The sequence below is a fragment of the Taurulus bubalis genome (genome assembly GCF_910589615.1).
Source record: "Taurulus bubalis genome assembly, chromosome: 2".
Lineage (NCBI taxonomy): Eukaryota > Metazoa > Chordata > Actinopteri > Perciformes > Cottidae > Taurulus > Taurulus bubalis.
Window position 1 is genome coordinate 43,815,983 of NC_136590.1, and position 14,475 is coordinate 43,830,457.

General features: G+C 41.6%; 1 protein-coding gene across 1 annotated transcript in view; it reads left to right on the forward strand.

Annotated features, from left to right (window-relative positions):
- The window catches only part of opcml (opioid binding protein/cell adhesion molecule-like), a gene marked incomplete at both ends in the record, with an annotated part of 152,358 nt that overhangs the window by 70,990 nt on the left and 66,893 nt on the right, over positions 1-14,475 (forward strand). Inside the window, one exon of the mRNA XM_079235457.1 lies at positions 8,465-8,700. Coding sequence (XP_079091583.1) covers positions 8,465-8,700 — 236 coding nt within the window. The remainder of the gene's footprint in view (positions 1-8,464; positions 8,701-14,475) is intronic.

Below are 14,475 nucleotides of genomic sequence, written 5' to 3' on the forward strand. Positions count from 1 at the left end.
ATACAAAAATCCTCCAGGTCAACAGTGGCTCAGTAACATATTCTTTACTTAAAATGTCTGTCACACTTGTGCGTCCTGTGGGGAGTGTTTCTCCACTATTTCAGATCCATGTCTGGACTTTGATGGAGCGCTGTGATAAAACTGGATTCCCATACGGCTGCCTCCTCTGACCCTGCAGTGGCAGTAGGAAATGACAGTATGAGTAATGCTATTCATCCAGTGTGGTCCATTGGATTGAAGGCTGAGCATTGTGTGGTGAGAAAACAATAATATGTCTTTAATATGAATCCTTTGTCACCCGCTCTGTCTCGGGGACTCTGCAGGGCGAGCGCTCGCGGCGTCGTGACCTTCTCTTCTTTATTTCAAGACACATTTTCCAAACTGCTTCGCGGAGAATACTAAAGACATGCAAATCCGGGACTGGGCGTAGATTTGCGGTAAAAGGACATTTTTACAGGTGCTGACATTTCGGGCAGTGTTGCGTGACGATCACAATGGCGCACATTCACTTAGAGTTTGGCAGCTGTTGGCGTTTTGATTGCTATTCAGCATCATTTTGAACGCCGCAGAGTGAAATGTTCTATTAAATCCTCATATCTTACCGACACACAACACTTCACAAGACGATGCATCTCACTTTCTCTACTTTTTAGGTTTGCAGGGGCCACGATTCCCAAGTTCCATAACAGTCATATGGAGTATTTTCATCCATTTCTTATGCAGGGAGTCTGTGTTAAACCACACTTGTAGGCCCAGGAGGGAGGGAGCTGACTCACATACGTATCTGTTTTCAATGTCTTTTTTAGAACAGTCCTCATAGCAGCATTGGGCATATATTGTAGACATGTATTATTTCATCATTTATTGAATGCTGCTGAGGAAGCAGCTGCTTCCTGTTCTTTCTAGTTACTGTTTTTGTGTCTGGCACCTGAAATATTAATGCGTTTTTTCCGCATACCAGATAATAAAAAGAATATTCTAGGTTTGGAAAATAATAGTAGATAGCACAGTGCCTCCAATGTGATTGTCATCGTGGGGGCTTTGTCGTATGTCAAGAGCTCACAGTTGATTCTTACATTCCTGTGAAGAGAAAGCTCCGAAAGTTTAGCTGAGAAAATGAAGTTTTCTGAACATCACCACACCATGCGAGTGTGTTCTATTATGGTCGGTGTCATTTGTGTTTGACTTTCCAGTAGTCATTTCCAATTCCCGATGTGCACTATGGTCCGAAACCACCAATCTGACACCAGTCGCTGCTCCTTTTACAAAACAAGATTTTAAACCCTCCTTGCTACGCTACCACTTGTATTCTGTGGAGAGCAAACACATTTGAGTGAATGCGTTTGGACTCTGTAACAGCCCTCATGTTGTGCCAGTGTGCAACAGAATAAGATTACATTTACCCAACAATTACAGTTTTTAGAACAGAAGAAAACAGAAGAGGACCTGAGTGTACCCTGAGGAGGAGTATTGGTATGGTAATAGATCATTGGCATACGAGTAGAGACTTGTGTATGTCTAGTTTAACACAGATAATCAGCTGGTGAGTTGAAAAAAATTTTGCAGAGGGAAATGTGGGCGTCTGACATACAATATATGGATGTTGAAGTAGTGTGTGTGTCTACAAGATGAAAGAGAAAAATAGAAATACCCCTACTGTTTTTGAGAATGCACACAGAAAACAAAGAGACATTTTAAATGGTCAATATGGCTCCGTCAGCATGCTAACATGCTCAAAATGACAATGACAATGTCAATATATAATAAAGTAATGTGCATTGTCCTAAAAAACATATACATCAGCTAAAACAATATTCATAATAAAATAATAAAGAAAACCAAATAACCGTAGCCTACTGATTTTTTTCAAAAACCCTCCACAAGTTCTCATTCTAGAGCCTGTCGAAAATAAATGCGGGCTCTGCATTTCTGGCTTGTGAAGCTTTCGGGTTCAATAAAAGCACTAAACTTATATTAGTCTCAGACAAGTTGTGTAACCACGGGAAGTTCTGCGCCCCTGTCAAGTCATCGAGTGTTTGACGGCTCTCTCGCAGATATTTTGAGCCCCTTATGAAACACTTTCTGTAAAGTCTGTATTTCTGCAGACTTTGCCCAAGGCAAGTACCCACAATTCATAGCAATGTGATGTTAAACACGCGGTTACCAGCGGAAGCACGGAGGTAAACAAAAAAAGATGAACAAACGTCACATGGGCGTACAGCCTGGTGAATTACATTTACTCAGAATTATGAAGTGTTAAAGATGGAACATAAAATTATAGGAATGCGAGCAGAGACTATGCGCATCACGGATTTATTCGGACTTCATCTGGAGCCTGGAAGACTTTCAAATCGTACATAATATTTTATGACATAGTCATGGTAAGGTGGTATGTCGCTAAGGCTAAGAAACAGCCTACCAAACCTTTATTGTTCATACAATAGATGTGATCAGTGTAGCTCTGATACAGCATATGCTGATATGCTACGTATTACTGCATTGATATTCTTGAATGAGAAAGTAACTGGCTACGTTACCCGGACATATTAGCTAGCTAGCTCGATGGGCTGTTAAGATATCAAGAGGATTGGGCCTCTTTCCAGAAAAGACTTGTTCTGAAGGGGCTTTGTGCGACTGATTTAGGAGAACTTGCTTCATTCACCCTATTTCTAGTATTTTGAATTTTCAACACACTTTACGAGGTCCAGACTGCGCTAATTACGTACGTTTAGCGCCCTCATTTAGGCAGGTGCATTCACCATGTTTACACGGCTGCCCCTTGTGTCCAGAAGGTTTTCAAATGAGTATGGATAAAGAAATAATCTAATCCTAGTAGATGGGATATTGTCATTGTTGGACTGACATGGTGCTGCAGCTGTGGATGTACGGTATATGAATGACTGGTAATTACGTGGTCGATATTGCTGTGTTTTTCATTCTAAATGTCTTCATTTTGTTGACTTCAGTACCCGAGGCTGTTACGCCGTTATATCATTATCTTAACCTTACCATACAGGGCCAACAGAGACAATAAACCAATAAATAACAACCAATGAAAAGGCAGAAACGGTCCTTTAATCAAGGTTCTCTTGCCACGCCGATGCAGCTGAGCACAAAAAGAGAGCAATGACAATTTCATTACAAACACAACTTGAAGTCTCATCGCAACAGACAGCGAGCACAAACCGCTTTGGCCTGAAGTGCAATTGAGAAAAGTGAGCTGACTGTCAGCTGAGTGTTACAGCAGGACACTTTTTGACAGTTCACCCATTGTTGGCCTCACTCCAAAGCTCTGGAGCTCACAAGTGCAGCCAATTTGAAAGCTGTCTGCCGTCTGATGGTAAGGGTACAGACCCGATGCGCCATCTTGTCATCAAGGTGTCTGCGTTGGGTAAAGCATTGTCACACCTGTGAACTAAATACCTCACATGGGGCTGATGCTTTTCTTAAAACAACTGATATATATAACCCCGAGTGGATTACGATGATCAGGAGGATAACGGCATGGAGCATACACATTCTGTCTCTTCCTTCTCTGGGATGGATGTCTCCCTGTAGAGAGCAGTGCTGCTCATGCAGCTGAGCAGGGCTTTCTGGATGTGACATTGTCCGTGTTTGTTTTATCCACACAGCCAAACAAACAACTAAGCAGCCCCAGGAGTGTGAGGTGATCCAGGACACCATATGTGTATGTTTAAAGGGCACTTTACCAAAGCACATAAACAGTATGTCCATCCAGAACCCCCCGTGTGATGGACTGAGGTCTGGAGATGCCCGCCAGAGAAAGGTTTCCTGTGTACCGGTATGTTGCTTTCTAGTTTCAGAAGTCACGTGAAAAATGTATTTTTCTACCAAAGGCGTCCACAAACTGCTTCTGCCTCTGCACAGAAGACAAGCAGTGACACAACCACACGGCAATCTGTGGGGATATTATGGTGCTGGTTATTTTTGTGCCGCTTGTGAGCATCAAAAACGAGCTCCGTTGTTTTGGTCGCCTGGAGACATCTCCAAACTTTGGCAAATCCCAGTAAAGCTTCCTGGAAGAAGAGATACCCCTCCAGGTAGGTGGGGCAATGTGCCATGAGAAGGCTGTAGACACGCACTGGAAGGTCAGGGGGTTTGAATCCCAGGACCAGCTGGGAATGACAGTTTTCCACAGAAGGGATGAAAACAGGGTTTTCTTGATGCTCTTCCTACTACTACTTCACTGGAGGAAGTCTAATAAAATGAAGTTTCCTCCTGTTGACCCTTGACCTGCAGCCACTTGGCATGCATTCAGCTGAATCTACAGCAGCACCTGCCAGAGAAACACCAGGAGCGGGAGATAACATTTTACATTTATATTGTATCACCTAGTATATTTATATACGAAGGCAATTCTTAGTGTGTGCAGGGATTTTCAAGTATGTTGTGCTAACTTCATATTTTTTATCTCTGTTTTGCCAGGATTTGCTTTTGGAGCATTTCTCTCCAAAATGAATAAACCCTGGGAAAAATTGGTTCCTGTGTATATAGTCATAAATAATATAGTAATATCCTGTACTAAGTCATAGGTTTGGTTTTAACAATGGGACGTGTGTGCGTGCATGTACTTGCCCTTAATCTCTTGTTATGTGTCATACCCACTGACGACACACACACACACACACACACACACACACACACACACACACACACACACACACACACACACACACACACACAACACCCAAAAATAAACACAAAGAGATTATCCTGCATTAATTTTGCTTTATTTATTGTAAACTTTATAATAATAATATTTATTATAATCAGTATGTATTCTCCCATATAACGTGACCTTAACAGTACTTGTATCAAATGGATTTAAAATGGATTTTACATTTGTATTTTGTGACATTCATATTTAACATTTACATAAAATAGATTTATTTAACATGCATTGCTATAATATTGATTTGGTCTTAAAATACAAGTAAATAATATGTGAATCAGTTTTGCTTTAAGCAATGTAATAAAAACAATAAGAGAAAAAAAGAAAAGAAAAATAGGACACTTTTAACAACTTAATTTGTGATTAGTCTCACGTGTTTTCTAAATAAGGATTTATTTATTCTATTTCAAATGTGCATCGTTGAAGTCAAAGGCTGACCTTTAGAGCTTTAATATGTTACTTCCCCCTTCGATAGCATTTAGAGCGACTGAGGCTCAGCGGAGAGCGGGGTCGTCCTTCACCCAGAGGATGGGCGGTTCGATCCCCGGCTCCGCTAGTCCATGTCTGCGTGTCCTTGGCCAAGACGCTTTGCCGAATCGCTCCCACCGGCTGCTCCTGAATGGGTCTGAATGGTTAGTTAGTCCTGACGGCAGGTGGAACCCTGCCTTTGAGTGCTTTGATAGACGGACAGAAAAGCGCTATACAAGTACAGTCTATTTACCATTTGGGCTTCTTTGTGGTCAAAGGACATTTTCACAGGTGTGCAGTGTTGCAGTGTCACTTTGAGTTTGGCAGCCTTTTGATTTCTGTTAAGCATCAAGGCATCAGCTATTAGTTTAGTTTAGCTTCCATTCCTCAAGTTGACGGTGATGATTGGAGCCTTGATCTGTGGATACATGAAGGAATGTTCTGCTGTGTATGGTTTTCTCTTCCATGTCTATTTCTTTACCTAAAACCAAGGATGTATTATTGTCATTATACAATACAGCATTGCACAATTAAAGGTGGTTATATATATATATATATATATATATATATATATATATATATATATATATATATATATATATATTATAATATAAACAGCCACAATTCTGGAGTGCAGAGGAAGAGGTGGAGTTGATGACTCTCACAGCCTGGGGTCGTGTGAGGAAGTCCAGCTGCAGAGTGAGGGACTCAAGCCCAGAGTGCGACATTCACCAACCAGGTTTGAGTGTTTTAAGGCATTGAACTCAACAAACAGCGCTCTAAGGAAGGTGTTGTTATTGTAAAGTGTGTGAATGCTGTCTGAGAGGCAGCCTGATGATTTCAAATCACATGGTGGAGCCACTGCATGATGAGCTTCCAAGGGGAATGTGTTAATTTCCTAGAACATGCCCCGTGTTATTATTTGTGTTCTCTTCATTTTGGTGGCGTCTGGTTCTTAACATTTCCAGTTTGGTGACCTGACCTCCTCCCTGTAGTGCTGTTTACTGTCACTCTGGTTGCTGGTAGAGACTCTTCTTCCATTCAGAGCCATTCCTTCCACTCTCAGCCTCACACCATCATTGTCTGCATTCAGCACCGCACACAGACGGCACACATTCGGTTTTGGCTGGGACGTCTTGTTTTGCTCTATTTACTGTGAATGCTGTGTGTGTGTGTGTGTGTGTGTGACTGAGGTTAGTGTGTGAAGCTGCCTGCTTGACGTACATTACAGACTGTGTGATAAATAGACTCATCCACACAATGCTGACATTGTTTGCCCTAAATTCAGCTTCCCACATCAGGGTTTTTAAAAGACCAGTTTCAGTTTATGCAAACTAATGCCAAATTTACAGCATCCATTATTTAAAAAAACAGAGTTGGCACAGAAAGCTGACTTTCCATTCTTTCACTGATGCATAACATGTTCTGCCAAATCCTGGTTTTATAGTATTAATACCCCAGTGCATTCTGAGCCTAGGTTTGTTTTATCTAAATGTCACACTCTCCTGTTCTCTTGCAGAACAAAAGCGATTTCTATTTGTACTAATAAATGTAAAGTTGATGTTACTGATTCTGTCCGGCTGAATGAATCAAATCAGATGTTTTAATGTGGTAACTGAGGTGTACAGTGGCCATGCCGACATCGCCATATGCCTCCCTTCAAAACGTGCAAACAAATATGTCTGTGGGATCATGGTGTTGTAATGCTATGTGGGTGGGCCTAAGTAACACAATGTGTCAAAAAAGGTGAAATAAAAAGTAATAAAATGTAATTCTGAGGTCGCAAACATTTACCTCACATGGTTGGTTGGTGGTTTCCCCTGTAGGCGTCTTCCCTGATCTCTATTTATTTAGTCTTTGACTAATAAAACATGGTCAATACTAACATGAAAGAAGTATTCCATCTGGTAGATGGTTGTCTGGTCCCAGCTCTACTTCTCCTGATCTGTTCACAGCCATTTCTGACAATACTGCGCTTTGTGTCGCAGAGCTTATTTGCAACCAGTTGCATTTCTTTTTCCAAAGTTTGCTTCAAATTTGTTTGACAATTGAATGGAAACGCGACCAATGCTCTATTATTATGGCAAAGACCTTCATATACAATATTGTTTGACTATATTCACAGTGCCGTTTATTTGAATTCATTCGGTTTAGTTATAAAATGCAATAAAAATGTCCTCCCCATAACTCCCCAAACAAAGTTGCTGTTATTCATCATCATTCCACAATTTCATGACAGTGGTTGGATACAACAGTTTTAAAATAGTGTTAGAAATGCATGCGGCTGTGATGGGACAGTCCCACACAACATGTCCCAAGGCCTTGGAAGGGGATCGCAGACGTGACCCAAATGGGGCAGATCGCCAATTTGACTTTGACAATTACTGTTATTGTCCTTTTGCGTGTAGCTGGCAAAGGTGAGTATGTAGTTTAAAGACATTAGTCAATGTGAAAACCCTACTGCCCTCCAGCCCCGGAATACTGTTATAAACTACACCAAATTATCCCCAAATGAACATGGAGTGGTTCTCCAGCGGTTATGCTATGTGCTCAGCTGGATTCAAAGCGCTTTATGCTTAAAACTCTGTTTGCTAATTCAGCAGGTGTACGGTGTACAGTGTGGTGCGTTTGTGTGGCATGAACGTTGTGGGTCCTTTTGATGGAACATGAAGCACCGGAGCACATCTTGAGTTTTTTTCGTTGTTTGTTTGTGAACTTGTTCACCGTTTCATCTTTTTTGGGATCAGAGATGGAAGGGAATGTCAGCGTGCTCATTGCGTGTGTCAGCTGGATCACTGGCACTGCGTGTCTCAGTCTGATGTGCAGCGCTTGTACATGCATTTGCTCGTCATGAAAGAGACCTCTCATGTCTGATGTGATCTAAAGGACGAGGCGTGTGTCACAAACAAGTCAGGGATGAGAATGTCTGATTACAACTTCTCAAAGCTTTTCCTCCCCACCACCGTTGGGTTTTATTTTTTTAAATTGCAACATGACCTCCATGTTCTCGTTGAAATTAAACATCTTGCTTCTAAAACTCACTTTTGCATGTGCGCTCCAAAAAAAAAAAAAAGGTTTGGCTATCTAACCACATTTCTGAAAGGAGCTATAACCAATATGTGTATGATACTAATGTGAAAGGGGTTTCTGGTGATGAACCGACAGAGAATCTGCTGACTCTGCAGCTCTTCTTGGCTTCACTGAGCTTCCTGTTCAGCTGTCCGGCTCCATAGTTCACTGCTTTGGTTCTTTCTCAATGTTGGGGTCTCTGACGTGTGTTCTGTGTCTTTCTTCCTCCCCCAGATGCAACGTGGACAGCAAAGTGTCTCGAGTGGCGTGGCTCAACCGCACCACCATCCTCTTCGCAGGAAGTGAGAAGTGGTCTCTGGACCCGCGCGTCGTCCTGATGGAAAACACAGCGGTCACCGAGTACAGCATCAAGATCCAAAATGTTGACGTCCACGACGAAGGGCCCTACGTCTGCTCCATCCTCACCAACAAGAAGCCAAAGTCCACCAAAGTGCATCTCATCGTTCAAGGTGAGGTCCGGTCAGCATTAATAACCAAAGGTATCACGCGGATCTGGAATATGTTATGTGGGTTTTTCTTTTCTTTTTTTTGGGGTGTGGGTATTCAATTTACAGATGGCTAATTGTAAATGATTCATCTCATCGTGATTTTAAACATATTGCGATATGCTGAGTATCGCAATAACATGCATTTGTGACATATTCAATTCATTTAATGTATTCAACTGCAAATTTAGCAGTTTTTAAACATCTGTTTTGTCTCATTAGATAAAGGTTTTTTAATGTGGTAATCTGACTTCAGTCGTTTTATTGCAATACAATGGGACTCTTATCCAAGCAGATAAAACATAAACATAAAAACCTGTCAAATGTTGCTTCATGCACCTGACAAACTCAACGTAACCAACTTAACTGAATGCAAACATGTGTGGACTACTGGACTATAACGGGTATTTTAACTATGCTACTTTTACCAAAATACATAAGTATGCAGCCACTTCAGCAACTGGTGAATTTAACAGTACATTAAGTTGAAATTGTGGTGGCAGGGGCGTGGTTAGCTCAGCTGGAGAGGGGGGGAGGGGAGAAGCGACTCAGGGAACAGGTGCCGGGATGAGAGCACAATGACAAGAGCACGCTTGAGATATCGTTGCAACTGGTTTTATTGTCATATGCAGACTGTGCCTCTACTCCCCTCTTTCTCCTCCGTCCATCTTACGGCTTATGTAGTCAAGACACACAAAACACAACGCACACACACACACACACACACACACACACACACACACACACACACACACACACACACACACACACACACACACACACACTCAGCTCCAGCTGAGGCCAATTAGGTCTCATCCCGGCACCTGTTCCCTGAGTCGCTTCTCCCCTCTCCAGCTGAGCTAACCACGCCCCTGCCACCACAGAAATAAAATACAATGAAACATATACTCTGGGACTAAACAACTTGAAAGATGTTTGCAGAGTGAATGATGGCAAAGAGCAGCTGATCAAAAAAAAGGTGTCTTTTGGAAAGCTGGGCAAGGAAAGCACTCATGTGTTTTCCACCGGCTTGGGGGTCTCTTCTGGGAGAGCCAGTGGTGTGGCCCCCCTGCTATCTTTTCACCTCCTCTTCAGCTATGGCAGTTCATGATGTGGGTGGGCTTCAACATCCCTAAGTCTGCTAGCCCAGAGGACTTCCTCATCTTGGCAGTTTGATGGGGTGTCTGGGATCCTCTTCAGTGAGCCAGGTTCCTCCTGATGTTCCTGGCTGCCTCACTTCTTAGAGAACACACACACACACACACACACACACACACACACACACACACACACACACACACACACACACACACACACCATAAGAGAGAGACAGAGAGAGATTTAAGTATGCAGTAAATATGTTTCTGGGAACACAGCAGTGGTGGAAGAGGTAATCACATCTTGTACTTAAATAAAAGTACCAATATCACAGTGTAGAAATACTCTGCTTTACTCATGTAAAAAAGGTTTCACCATCAACATATACTTAAAGTACCAAAGGTAAAAGTATTCATCGTTCAGAACGACCCATTTTAGAGTCATCTGGATTCATGTGATGCATTAATGTGTTAATCACTTTGTTGTTGCAGCTTTATTGTTGCAGCTGGTAGAGGTGGAGCTCATTTTAACCACTTTATATACTGCTGTGTAGTGTAATCTGTAATAGTACATCATCAGTCATTAGTTGATTTTGTATGTTAAATAAATTTAGAATGTAAAAGAGTATAACAGTGCAATACTTCCCTCTGAAATGTATAGTATAATATCATGGAAATATTCAAGTAAAGTACACTACACGCACACTTTCATACGACACTTTAAATGGCAGATGTCACACCCATGTCCTTCTGCCCTTTCTTCCCTTTTGGACGACGCATTTCAGATTTCTTTCTTCGATAACTCCGTCTTTGTTTTGACTAACTTCCTGCCAATCCTTTACCCACAAGGCACCAGAAGAAAACTCAGCACCATCTAGTGCACTATAAAAACAATGGTTACCAAAGAGTTGAATCTGTATTTGCAATATTTATAGTTTATAGAACAAGAGATGGATATTTGTCGTTCTTGTATCGATATAAAATGCCGTGTGGATTCCCCGCCCTCTAAAACCCCGACAGTTGTCCTTGTCTGGATTTGATTAGATCAAGTCTACTGCCAAATGAACTCAGAAATCCTCCCTCCTCTGTTTTAGGATGGTGATTAGATAGATTTCTGTGAGCATTAGAGCTTGTGATGAAACTGGATTCAATCTGGATTTAATTTGAGATTGCTGATAGATATTGATTCAGGGCACAGTATGTTGAAATATGTCCCGGCTAAGTTTCATCACAAAGTTCATCTAAACCAACTATCGGCGTTGAGACTTGTTTTCTTTAATGATTAAATCAATTTCCTTCACTGCGAGTTTCCACAAACAATTAGCACCAGCGCCATGAGTCTGCATTAGAGTGACATATAATTAAAACCCAGATGAAGTAGTTGTACCTCATGTAGAATCACAAAGACAATGCTCCGCATCAAGCAAAGACTTTCTTTGAAGATATGTTCAGATTTTTCCTTTGACATTGAGAACTGGCACATTTTATAAAATATAATTGACATGATCTTCACACACACACAAAAAAAAGTTCAACGTGACGCTATTCTCTTTCATGCAGTCATAATTAACATTGAGTATTTTTCACACTGTATAATTCATGATGATATCTCATTAACTCTTAATTGATGCTGAGAAGCATCAGGCCATGGTTTTAATCAAACAATAGACAAAGCATATTCTCGCACAGATAAGGAGACACGTCTCCAATTATACTTTCCCATGGATTTATATCTGTCCCTTTGTCCTGACCTTGAATTACCCGACCATCTGGATGCTGCGAGCTCATACTCGGAACTGAAGAGCAGCCGCGGGATCCACAGAGCGAGCGGAGCTGGGCGCTGATACCACAACAACCCTGCTGATGCTCTTTGTTGTCACGGCAAAGGAGGGCAGCAGCGTCTGTCAGCGGTACGACCACAGACCAACTCCTGCCATGACAATGAGGGATGCAGAGTTACAGAAATGTGCCGTCTTTAATCAATGATCCTCCGTGTTAACAAGTCATTCTTGATTAAAACCTTGTTTCCTCAATGGTGCTTTTAAACTACTGCTGTGGCCTGTAATCCAAATGAATTATGCATTATAGTTGCAGATGCTAATAGCAAAATAATGCATTCACTTTGCCTTTTGTCAATATTCAACAAATGAAAAGTTCAAACTATGAAATAGCTGTTTCAAGCATTCAGGGTTGAGATTTAATGGATGGAAGCCAAGTCAATCAACGAGGCTAATGCTGTGAACAATAATATCTATCTGCCTTCAGAGAGAATGGACCATGGCGTTAGGCTGCCAGACATGATGCGTACTGAGTACTTAACCAAGTGTAACTATGATAATGAAGCAGCAATAACAGAAGATGTGTTTTGTGATAATTGCAAGTGAATTCCAGAGACCCCTAAAAATATAACACTGCTGTGGAAACTTGCAGTGTTTCTACATTCCACTTCCAGAGGAAAAGTGTATAAACATCCAAAGCCTGGAGAAGAATGAACAACAGTCCATAATGGTGCTCTCAGTATTCTGACACAGTGTGTGTTATGTGGAGGACGCTGAATAATGAGCTCTTGTTATATGGGGGAAGGCCTTGACACTTACTCATCCGGTCACTCTATATTTAATAGAAAAACACATTATTAACTAAGATCGACCGATGTAGGCGGCCTGGTTGATGCAGAAAACATCAACATCAAGGAGTTTGCCCTACATCAATATGAATAGCATATGCATAAGTCTGTATATGAATATGATTTGCATATGTCTATATATATATATATATATATATATATATATATATATATATATATATATATATATATATATATTAGGGCTGGGCACGTTAACGCGTTTTTAATGCCATAAATGCAATACAAGGGCACTGCTTTTACTTTGAAGGCGATTTACGTATGTGCGCGCGCGCTTACGCAGCCTCACCGACCGGCTTGTTGCCAACAGACTGAAGCACGTATTGTTCTGTAGTTTCTGTCCTCAACGAGCACAGAGCGCTCACAGGAGCCTCGCGCTGCAGTGTCCAAATCCAGTGGTGAACATTAATCCAGAGCGAACATTAATCGCTCACCAGTCATATGGAAGCATAAAAAAAAAACATCCTTTTTTTTCTTCCCTAGCATATATTTTTGATTTATATACTGTTGTTAACTTGCTGTTGCTCCACAGTGCCTGCTATATTGTTCTGATAACATTACTTTAAATTAAAAGCACGCAATACACTAGTTTTTACTTCATTATTGAATTTGGCGCATAATGCGATTAATCTCAGAAAAATCATGCGATTAATCAGTTAAATGTTTTCAACTTTGCCCATCCCTAATATATATATCTATATATATAGATATATATACAGTATGTGTCTATAAATATAAGAATACAAGTGGAAATCCAGCTGTAAAATGTGTTTCTCAGCTGCTTCATGGTTAGAATGTCCTCTGGGTGGGTTTGAGACGGAGTGTCCTCGGGCAGAAGGAGTTTTTTTTTTACAATACAAGAGCAGCCTTTGTCACTGATCTCCCATACATCCTTATTACACTTGTTTTTCTGACATTCCACGGTGGAGAGGGGAGGACGGGTGAAGTCAGAGAGGCCTTGTGTAATAATTCTTTCATGCTGCTGTTGTGCTGTATTTCTGTATACGACTGTAATGCGTCATTATAGTTGCCATGGCATTATACTTTGATATATTTATGTAGGCAGCTCTACTGTTTATTTGGAAAGAGAGATGGGCAAGGTCCAGTGTTTCCTGGTTTAGGACCACAGTGGTGCAATGCTGCTTTGGATGGATTACACACACACACACACACACACACACACACACACACACACACACACACACACACACACACACACACACACACACCAGTACACTCCATGATTACAGAGGCAACTTACAATTACTGCCACTTGTTCAACTTTCTTTAGTTCTGTGTTGTGAGAACATTTGGTGGGGAGGGGCACTGCTTCATGTCAAACCCTGGAGTCACACATGAATGAGTAGAGTACATGCTGCCACCTTTATGGCAAAGACAGATCAGGGGGATGTTAGTGGGGCCTTTGGCCCCCACAGGCGCTCTCCTCTCTCTTCCCTTTAGAACTGGAGATTGGTGTTGAACCTGCACAGGGAAGGACTCTGGAGGCTAACATCAATCAGAACAGTGACCTTGTCAGCTGATACCCTCAGGAATATAGGGCATCTGCCTCCATAGTGACTGCACACAGGGAGTGGACTGACTGCAGTTAAGCCCAACGACAAGAAGGGATGTTATCTTGGAGCGCTACGTAATGCATAGTGTATGTATCCCAAGGACTCTGAATCGACATCTAGTTACACTATGATAACAACTTTAAGGACTCTGCTTCTGCTTCTTTAATGAGCCAAGAGCTGAGCTGTTTCCCTTCCTATTGAATGATCCTTTTGACGTAAAGCATCTAACGTTTCGTAGTTTTTGAAGGACAAACACTTACCTGTGTCATTCTGCTGTAATGGCAACATTTAGCCACAATGGTCGCTGTTCAGTAAACATCCCATGGTTCCAAGTGATACATTGGGGGCTAACCAGTGGGGCAGTCACATGGAATCAGGCAGAGACGTGGGAAATAAGCAACAGTCCAACAGAATGACAGGGCGG